The sequence below is a fragment of the Seriola aureovittata genome, chromosome 12 (genome assembly GCF_021018895.1).
Source record: "Seriola aureovittata isolate HTS-2021-v1 ecotype China chromosome 12, ASM2101889v1, whole genome shotgun sequence".
NCBI lineage: Eukaryota > Metazoa > Chordata > Actinopteri > Carangiformes > Carangidae > Seriola > Seriola aureovittata.
In genome coordinates, this window is record NC_079375.1 from 16,763,384 (window position 1) to 16,774,464 (window position 11,081).

Here is an 11,081-nt window from a genome sequence, read left to right on the forward strand (position 1 = left end):
TTCCTCTTTTGAACTTATGGGTCTGTGGAAGCCTTTGAGACTGATATTGTGAATATGGTCTATACAAGTATATTTGATGAAAATCAACTATTAACTCATCATAATTTAAAGAAAACATCATCCACGTTGTTTAAGTGATGTAAGAACAAATAGTTGACAGTTTTGAACAGTGATCTGCAGTCATATCAGAGATGGTGATTTCATTTAAAGGACGATGTAGCTTGTATAAAATATTAATTTAGGGTTAATGATCATTCTTGCATCCTTTACCACATACTGAATAACACTGGAGCATTATCTCTATACAAAACAATTAGACAGGTAATTTGGGAAATCCGACACTGTTACTTTCTGTTCTTTGAACTCTCTGAAAGTGAAATTATCTCACTTGTGTAAAGTTGAGTTTGATCAGCTTTCTCCTTTTGGCCTTTGTTCACAAAAGAGTTTGTCCATGGCTGGTCCTTAGGGATCCTCCCAGCCCATCTTCATAATACACACTTGACGCAGACACTCGGCCACTGGGGAATAGAAAAGCTTTTATTCTAACCTCACCATTCAGTGGGATGGCTAAAAAGTCGTCTTTGAAACTTTAACTGGAAATATTTGCACATACATACACTACTGCACATACAGTAATTCTATACAGTACGGTACAGTTCCCTTAGGTAAATCATATTGTACAAACTTACAGTTATCCAAATGTACCAAACAGGTTTTCTATGGGGTTACATAAGCCAGCTTGTTTCTGTTGTTTGATTAGTTTTTCAGCGTCGTAGTGAAAGAGGACTGTGGCTTTAGCCGACTCTGAAGCGGATGAATTAACTGCAACTATATCAGAGAAAATAAGTGAGCGTATCGTATTCATCGTCAGTTGCAGCTAACCCTATGAAATGCTTTACATTGTTGACCCAACCGAAACACAGTATCTATAATTACATTACACACACCTTAAAGGTGATGTGTTTCTTCAGGCAACGAGAAATTGAGGAGAAAATGATTAACTGCTCAGAAAGAGTTTTCATCCTTCACAAACGTTCCCTCCTGTTGACACTTTTAAGACAAAACTCAATGTTTTCATTGGTCTCTGGTTGCTCTTAGTGGTCTAAGTATTTTATTGTTCTTTATATAGTTTTATTCTCTATTCTGTTTCACATTTTTGCACATACTTTGATATTGGCTTGTGTCTTGTCGTTGTTCCTTTTTTCAATTATTTGTGTGTTTTGTGTGTCATTTTACTCGCTATGCTATTGTTGTGCTTTTAACTAAAATGTGTGCAGCACTTTGGTCAACTCCTGTTGTTTTATACTGGCTCTAAATAAACTTGGTTTGATTTTGATCTTTACATAAAAAGATAAGTTTTCTTCACTGGGATGTTAGGGTGGTTTCTTTAGTGGATACAAAACATTCAAGACTTAAAAACAGGAAACAATTTTCACCACTCTCTTTGTGTTAGGATCATGATTGAAAAATCAAAAAGTTCAAGGTCTTTAACAAAAGTAGTTTTTATCTGCATCCTCGTCTCTCACAGGTGAGCTTCCTCCTCTCGCTCTGATAGGCCACCCAAACACCCCGAGGGGAGGAGTTACAGCCTTTGAGCTCTTTGGTATTTGCTGAAACAATAAAGGACCTGTCGTTTCATCTGAGAGAGAAAGAGAGAGAGAGAAAGGGAGGGAGGGAGAGAGAAAAAGACAAAAAAAAAATCAAATTTAAGCTTGAGCTGCTTCCCTGAAGTCATTTTCATCACAGCATCACACAACTTGCCTGCAGGCAGTATGGGAACAACACAGTTAAAGATGCTACAGGTGTTGCTTTTATTGACCTTCACAGAGGTAAGAGATGATCATTTATAACATTATATGTTCATTTTCTATGAAGTACTGTAACAAAAATACCAACAATTTTAACATCATCAGTGTGCAAGTAGTTGTCATGTTTTCCTATTTTTGATACAGTGCACATTTTTATATATCCAGATAAAGAATAGTGTATAGCTGTGGGAGTTTTGAAACATAAGAACAGTGGCTCTTTTGAGTGTCACTGCTTTCAACAAGTGCGTGTGGCATGCCCGACCATAGCTCAATAGACAAATTCATTCCGACCTGAAAGAAATACCTGCACCGACCACTCCTGAGATCTGTGTTGAGTGAAGGTAATGTGCAGCCTGCTGCCTCTCATGCTCCAAGAACATGATACAGGCCATAATTTGCCTCAGGATATAATGTGAAATACCAACAGCTTGCTGCTCCTGGAATTATGTCTGTGTCTTTAAAATTGTGTTTTTCCTGCCATTTCTCATCAAGTTATTTCCTCTTTTCATCCATTAACTTTCCACGTTCTGTCATTTTCAGATTTGTGCCGCCCAAAATGGTAAATCATCTTCTTTTAGATTTATAAAATGCTTAATCTTAAAATGCAAACAACCATGAAAAGGACCCAAAAATAAAACTTTTACTGAAAATACTGTATACATGTCCATTTTTTGAACGTGTCCCAACATTGTGTTCTTCTCTATTCCCTTCAGACATCACAATCTCAGTGTTTACGGTCACATCTAAGAGCATGACGGTGCAGTGGAAGGGCCCCACTGGTGCCAGCTCCTACAAGATCACAGCAATACCCAAGAACTCCTCCAAATATCCCGTCTTTGCTCAGTTCAGTGGTAATTCTGTGATGGGCTCAGTCAACTCCCTGTCGCCAAACACGCTGTACACCGTGCAGCTAGAAGCCATGGACAATGCTCTCAATGTCCTCAGCAGTGCACTCACTGAGGAGACTACAGGTCAGTAACAACAGCAAAGACAGTGAAGGATTCAGACGCATGATTACACTTAGAGACGGAGATGTGATTAATTCTTGTATCTTCCATTTAAACAGCAGAGGAACCACAGTGGTATTACCTAAATGTACTTAAAATATAAGAGTAAAAGTACTTCTTATAGAGTCAGAATGGCCTTCGTCATTGTATTTTCATATAATACTGGATTATTATTGCTGATGCAGGAGGAGCTGTACATCAGCTGTTTTAATAATCAATTAAGCAACCATTCTGTGGCTCAAACATCTCCACTGTGAGGATCAGCTGCATTACTTTGTTTTTTTTTATCATAATAAACTGAATATGATTAGGTTTTGGACAAAAGGACAAAACAAGACATGAGAAGACATGATCTATGGCTCTGTTATGGATATTTTAGAAGTTTAATAGATCAATGATTAATCAATAAATTAAGAAAATGGTTGACAGATTAGAAGTACTATATAATAATAATAATACTAATTTCATAGATCTCATAATTTGCATATTTAATATAAATGTAGGAGTAAAAATTGCAATATTACATTCTTAAATGTAGTGAAGAAGTATTAAGTAGTATAAAAAGAAAATACAGTACTACTCTACTATATAGAGAAGTATAAACACTTTGTGCTTAGTTACATTCTACCACTGCATTTATCATATATTATTATATGTAAGAAAAATGAAGAAACAGTCCTAAAAGTATTCTGACCCTTCTTTAACTCTGACTGTCATATTTAAAAGGCTTTTATTTTGTTATCAGTGTAACTGATTTCACTTCCATCGTTTCCTCTTCAGCTCCTGAGGTCCCCAGCATTATAAAAGCCTACTCCAAACGCAGCGACAGCATCACTGTAGAGTTCACAGAGGTTTCCGGGGCAACCAGCTACATCCTGAGGGCAGAGTCGGATGATTTCTTCTCGGAGACCCCGGTGAGCGGCTCCCCAGGCACCGTGGTGAATCTCCAGCCCACCACAGACTACATCCTGAGCGTCATGTCTGTCAACTCAGGAGGGAGGAGCCAACCCTCCTACCCTGTCAAAGTCAAGACAGGTATGAACAAAAAGCCTAAAACTGGAGTCCTAAATAGCTGACTTTACACTGTGGCCAAAGCATCAAAAATGGTGGTAGAAGATTGAAAAACTGATCAATGATCTTGTTCAGCAGGTCTGAAAACACTTATTGAATGCACAGTTATCATGTTCACCTTGACGACTGGTAATATTATTAGCAATAATCCATTAAATGTGATAATAATGACCATTTCTGTCCACTTTCACTTGTACAGACACTACACATTTGAAGCAGTTTACTCAAGATGCTTATCGGTGTATGAAGAGTGAAACGCTGCCTCTCTGTTGTTCATGTAGCACAATAGCTTGTTATCTCATTCCGCCGGCCATAACGGCGTGTCATTTCATTGTCCATTGTCACACAGTCTCCACTCTTTGCAGCCAACGCAAGAGGGTGGAAACTGTATCCATCCCTCTGCACTGTACTATTCTCATGATCTGAAAAGAGAAACCATGAGAACTAGGTTGTCTCCCTTCCCAAAGAAAGAATGAATGTAACATAATCACAGGGAAATTGTTTCCATTTCACACCTCTTACGAAAAAGAAATTGGTGAAGTATGAAATCTGTGTGTTGGTCTGTTCAATTTCTTTTTTTCATTCACCATCATTTCTCTTTGTTTGTCCTTGACTTCAGTGGTGATTGCTCCCATGATGAACACCAGCTCCCCTAGCAACGACACCATCCTTGTGACTTGGCCCCCGGTTGAGCACGCTGTCCTCTACACGCTCTGCATTATCCGACAGGGCTCTAGCTCCCGCCTCAAACTGAACACCACTGACACCATGGTGACCTTTGATGACCTTGAAGCAGGAATTACCTACTGTATCAAGGGAATGGCCTGGGACTCTGAGGGTCGCACTGGAGACGACACCACTGTCTGCCAGATCACTCGTAAGAACGATAAGGATTAAGTTGATGTGACAGAAAACCTTCACTTCAAACCCCAATAGCTAAGTTGGTGGTAACATTATTTCTTTTTGTCTTTCATTTTCAGGTCCTCCGAGTACAGATGTGACAGTCCAGGTGACTGGGATGGGTCGGTCCCTTGGGATCACTGTGTACTGGCTGCCAGCGCAGGGAGCTGAGAACTACTTAGCATTGACCTCTAATGCCCAAAACTGTACCGCAACAGTTAACAGCTACTGCTACATCACACCTGTAGACTGTGGCCAGAATCACTCTGTCGTTGTCACAGCCTATAACAAAGCTGGTCCCAGCAGCCCCTCACAACCAGCTGACTACATTACATGTGGGTATATCACACACAGCCTCAGCCACATACAGCATACTTGTATACATTTGGAAAATCAATCACAAAATCCTATGTTGACATGAATAGATCAGCATTTCGAGAAATACGCTTATTTGCTTTCTTGATGATGTCAGATGCAAACCATCTCCCAGTTGTAGCTTTATATTTGCCGCAAAGACATGAAAGTAGCATCAGCAGCAGAGTGTATAAGTGTACTTCCCAAATTGTTGAACTATTCCTTTAACAAGTGATGCCCATTCTCTTTTCCCTCCATTAACCTCCATCTCTCTTTCTCTGCCAGATCCATGTCCCCCAGAGAACAGCTGGGTGGAGGAGCCCACTGCAGGGAACTGCTCTCTGGTGTGGGATGAGGTGCCAATGGTGGAGTACTACATGGCTTTCATAAAGAGGGACGACGGGACTGAGATGTCGTGCAACACCACTGAAACCACCTGCCCATTTTTCTGCATGTGTGGCTACACCTACCTCACCTCCGTCTTCCCCTACAACCAGGGCGGCTCCAGCCCTTATTCACACGTCCGCAACTACACCACCAGTAGGACCACCACACAGAAGCACCCACTTGTAGTAGCACCACCAACACATGTTCTTGTTTTCAAGTCGAAGGACCATACAACTGGTTTTGTATTTTTAACTTCACATTGCATTATGAGCATTACTAGCACCACACAAGCTATGACTGGCCTCATTTCACTGCCATGTGAAAACCTAGTTGGCTCCAAAATCTCAGATGTCTGAGCTTTCCTGAAAGCTCCACCATGGCATTGTTGTGAAAATATCATCTTTCTTTGGCAGATATTTTGAAGAGCTACAATGGGAAAAGCCCAGGTGTAATTAAGAATGTTGGATGTCATGTCCCTGGTATTAAAAGCACTGGCATGGCTTTTTAGGACACGTGGAACAGAGCCATCATGTTGTTATTTACACCTGTGCCCTTTTCTGGTATGACAAGTCAAAATGTTTTCTATAAAAAGCGGCAGTTCCTCAAAGAGAAAAAGGAGAAAAAAACTGCACTGTGATGGACTTATGTTTCAAGTTCCTGTAAAATCACACTGTACTGACATGAAGTGAAAACAATGGCTGTGTGGAAGGTAGATGAAAATATATAAAGCCACCTGTGTGATCTTTTGCCCAGTGTCAGTTATTATTCTCACCTAACTTCTGCATTTCTCCTCACCCCACCCCCCACCCAGTTCCTTGCTGTCCACAGGGTGTTACCATAAAGCTGGTTTCTGCAGACACCCTGGAGATCATGTGGTCACCGGTCAAAGGGGCCGAGCTGTACGAGACAACAGCAAAACAGACCAACGATGTCATCCACTGTAACGACACGGCACCGGTGTGCGCCCTGTCAGATCTGAGGTGCAACACAGCTTATTCTGTGACAGTCACACCCTGCAGCGAGTTAAGAGGATGCAACCGCACCTGCACACCACACACACATGAGACAGGTATCAACGGGTTTGTTTTAAAACATGAGGTGAGATGTAGAGTTACATTTCACATCATGAAGACTAATTTATTTTGCACGCACATGAAATGCAAATCATCTTTTGAGATAGGCTGATCAATCTAAAATATTGAACAGGTAAGCCTACCGCTATTACGTCTGGGATATATTCCAAATCTTGCCAAGAGTTAGATGAATAGATCAATACCACTCTCATGTCTGTAAACTAAATACTACTGCCAACAGTTGGTTAGCTTCTGTTCCCCGTCTGTGTTTCTGCAGCTCCGTGCTCTCCAGAGATCCTGAATATGACACAGACAAACAACTCTACATACAGAGTCCTCATCACCAACCCAAACACACGCAACACAAATTACACCATCACCGCCATTGGACGCTATAACACACACGCTTGCCAGACAAGAAACAGCTCCTGCGAGATCACAGAGCTGCCCTGCGGTTCACTCTATGAAGTCACAGCAGTGGCCACCACAGCTGTAGGACGGAGTCTACCCGGGTTCAGTAAACCTTTGGAAACAGGTATGACAGAAGTATCTTGGGTTAACACTGATCCTACCTATAATTCAAAATTAATGTAGGTAAGTAATGTAGGCTTCTCATGATAAGAATATGAACTTAAATAGGTTATTTTAGACATGTTTATCACTTGCAAGTCAAATGAATGGAAGAAAAAGCATATTGAAAGACAGCTGCAGCACCATTACCTTTATTTATTTAACCAGGTAAAGCATTGAGAAGGACTTCTTTTATGCCAGGCCTTTACACGCATGCACTCTAGTTTTGATTATGGCTCTGCATTCCTCTTCCCAAGGTCCGTGCTGTCCCATGTTTGTGAACGTGTCCCAGGTCACCCAAGCTATGACCAACGTGACCTGGTCACCTGGTCGTGGGGCTCGCTCCTACATAACCACCCTGACGTCCTCCCGCGGATATGCTAAATGCCACACTCTGGACACCCACTGCCTGATGGGATGCATCACCTGTAGCACCAACTACAGCGTCAACCTGGAAGCTATCAGCAGCACAGGACACAAGTCAGAGTGCAAATATCATGGATTCTCCTCCAGTGAGGACAAATACTCGCATGTACATTTAGAATATATATCCAGCGCAGGGACAAAATATGCACACATCCAAAGAAAACTTGTCCTAGTCAGGTCAATCAAAAGATTACCAAAAGCCTTTAGCTATAGCCCAAGACAAATGAAGTAACCATCAGTCACGGGATGATGATGATGAGCTGAAATAAAAAAACTACAAAGATAATAAGATAATAATAAGATGTATTAAGGCACAGTGGCTATTTCAGGGTTACGGTTGAGGCGCATGGTTGCATCTAAACATGACAGGAGCTCCGACACATTTTGCGACTACTCAAAAAAGCCTCTCACTCTCTTGTAGGTCCCTGCTGTCCAACAGGCGTCAAGCTCTATCGCAGGGCCAACAACTCTCTCAGGGTGTACTGGCGCTCTCTGGGCCGTCAGATCCACAACCACACAGTAGAGCTGTACGGGACAGGAGCCAACTACACCTGCATCGCAGCTGCCGGGAGCACATACTGTGATATCCAGGAGGAAACATGTGGGGATGTCTATACAGTATTGGCGGCACCAGTGGGACAGAATGGGATCAAAGTCAACTTCTGTCAGCCCAGGACATATTCAGGTGGGTCATACGGCGGATGATTATTGTCACAATTTTTAATTTAATTTAATTTGTGTATGATTTGTGTTCAATTTTTGTCATTTTCTCAGTTCCCTGCCCAGGAAGTAACGCTGGTATGGGTAAGTTTCCTCTGAACAGTAAACTTCACATTATGTTTTGCAGTAGTTAAAGGAATAGTATGATATTTTGGTTCATCCACTTTCTAGCTAAAAATTACATGAGAATTTTGATACCGCTCTCTATGTCTACATGATGAATATTAAACTCGGGCCGGGAGTAGGTTAGCATAGCTTAGCACAAAGACTATAAACAGGGGAAACAGCTAGCCTGGCTTGATTCCAAGGTAACACAATCCGTGTAAAGGTCACCAATTAACAGAGTTCAATCTTCTCATCTAACTCTCAACAACAAAGCGAATAATCATATTTCCCTAAATGCTGCATTGTTCCTTTAAAGTCTAATGAAGTTATGAGCAGTTTGAAAACTGTGGCTGCACTAAACTGTAATCTTTCTTCTTTTTTTTCTCCAAGTGATCTCTCGTGGAAGACGAAGCTTGAATTAAATGAAGTAAGTGTGTTTTTTTTGTTACTCCTTCCCTCCAGATAAGAACATACTGTCTTCAGACCACATGAAAACTGAGTTATGTAACAGCCTGAGACAAACAACGTGCTTTCCTTTACATTACGCTGTTGACTGTGAATGTGTGTGAGAGAAACTGATGAAGGCTTCCTTCACAGGCCGCTTCCATTGTACTTCACAGCTTGAAGGGTATCTTGTGACAGCATAACAAGCATCCATAAATTGACTCTACCTATAGTGCACTGGTATAACAATAGGTGTGAATGCAAGAGCAGGAACAGGTGAGGCTGATCTCTATCTGTCTTTAGCTCTGGGACATCTTGAATATGTGTCTCTCTATAAAACATGGAAACAAGAATGAGGGGAACGTGACTCAGGTAAAAGATGATCTGCTGTGGGAACGTGATATCTTACTGTGTCTGTGATGAGTGGTTGTGAAATGATAGATATTCAATAGCCCCCGAGTCAGTGTGACAAAACAGCCATTTATCGAGTGTGATGAATCAGTGCTGAAGCTTTCATGAGTTATTGGTTATAACCGGTTTTTCCACCAGGTCCAGGTTGATTATTTCTCTCTGTCTCTCTCTCCTCTTGCCTTATAGTGAACACCCCCACCAGCACCACCAACCGCTAATGGCAGAGCACTGTGTTTACACCAGCTGTGCAACTGTGAAGATCCAATATAGATGAAATATCACTCTTCTTTAGGAATATCTGTTTTGTTGTCACTGCTGTTTGCAAGAGAAATTGTGTGACAAACTGTTTCTGCTGAATAAAAAAAACAGAAAGCTAAAACATTAAATTAAAAACAGGAAAAAATATGACAGAGAATGTTTGGGGAAAAAATAACTTTGGCCATTTATCCAATGTATTTGAAAAATATTTTCCATATTGCTACTTTTTATTGTAGGATACATGTTATTTCATTTTCTGCACTGCATTTCCTCATATCTAATCACTACAGTTGCCCTTTCACAATGAGACTTGATGTACCCTCAACATGTAAAGACATCTAGTATAAATGCAAAGGAAGCAGAAACTTTACAGTGAACCCCTTGATAAAAGTTTCATAGCACTACTCATTCAAAGAAAAATACATGAATTTAAAATAACATTTTAGGACTTCTCCAAGTAGAAGACCTCCTTACGGCTGCTGTGTGATGTTTCTAGGCTGTAAAGCAGGTTTGTGACCTAGAAGAAGGTCACAGTTAAAAGTGGGGCAGCAGGTATCCATCTCTTTGGCCTGGAGTTACGCATGGCAAGTCCTGTGGATGATATGTCTGATCAGATTGCTGAAGAGAGATTCAGTGTTAAGTCTGCTTTCACTGGATTTGTTTTCTCTCAGTTGACAGACGACAACAATAAAGCATTTTTGCATTACAACACTGTGCTGTGGGTCTTCTTTTATGAGGTCGAGATGTTTTGTGCTGGTGTGTGGGTTTGGATACACGAGCTATACTCAGTGCTTCAAAATAATCCAGACAAAAACGGTGAAAGAAATTTCCAAACACTGATCTTACACCGAACCTGTTATAGAATACCTGCCGAGCAGACTTTCACTGACCCAAGTCAATTATACAACCGTGGTATACTGTGGTATACCAAGTCAGTTATACTGTCTCTGCCTGAGCACGCTGCACATGTGTTATACATTTCAGGGGTGGATGATCAAGCTCGGTGCTTCATTTGGTTGATTGACTAATGAGAAAAGCTTGACAGGCAGCTCATTATTGAACCATGCAAAATACCATTGAATGATTTAATTTCTTAATTCATCTTAATTCATAATCTTAGACTTTGAAAATCAGTTGCACAATATAATGCATATAAAAAGGAACTGAATATCCCCAACCCTTCTTTAGGCAATGTGCTTTTATGTGAGGCTTACTCTCATATTTGCACAACTGCAAATGTAAATTGGTAAGTGATGTGATCATCATTGGGAAAATCAGTACACCACAATTCTTCAATTCTTCAATGTGTGTATAATTATCTAACCAATAATTATTGAGACATTTCAGTGAAAACAATAAATCTCAAGCTGCTAAAGAAATAGCCAGGGGATTACCAAAGTTATTAGGATATATTGTCTGGGGACCATGAATGTTTGTTTGTTTACATTTTTATGCCAATCTATCTGATATCTGTTATTTTATGATGGACCAAAGTGGTGCACTGACCGACCAACATTACAGTCCCAAGAGCAACTAGCATGGATTAA

General features: G+C 40.7%; 1 protein-coding gene across 1 annotated transcript; it reads left to right on the forward strand.

Annotated features, from left to right (window-relative positions):
- Positions 1-1,687: 1,687 nt before the first annotated feature.
- On the forward strand, positions 1,688-8,843 carry fndc7a (fibronectin type III domain containing 7a). The gene is made up of 13 exons (XM_056391921.1): positions 1,688-1,829; positions 2,349-2,367; positions 2,522-2,779; positions 3,596-3,850; positions 4,506-4,763; positions 4,867-5,121; positions 5,426-5,680; positions 6,339-6,596; positions 6,878-7,135; positions 7,428-7,682; positions 8,018-8,281; positions 8,371-8,394; positions 8,812-8,843. Exons 1-13 carry the CDS (start codon positions 1,773-1,775, stop codon positions 8,841-8,843), a joined length of 2,448 nt encoding a protein of 815 aa, XP_056247896.1. The 5' UTR covers positions 1,688-1,772.
- Positions 8,844-11,081: the final 2,238 nt, after the last annotated feature.

Coding starts and splice junctions, on each gene's coding strand:
- fndc7a (XM_056391921.1), top strand. CDS start 1,773: ATGGGAACAACACAGTTAAAGATGCTACAGGTGTTGCTTTTATTGACC. Junction 3,851..4,505: donor CCCTGTCAAAGTCAAGACAG/GTATGAACAAAA, acceptor CCTTGACTTCAG/TGGTGATTGCTCCCATGATG. Junction 8,282..8,370: donor TCAGCCCAGGACATATTCAG/GTGGGTCATACG, acceptor TCATTTTCTCAG/TTCCCTGCCCAGGAAGTAAC.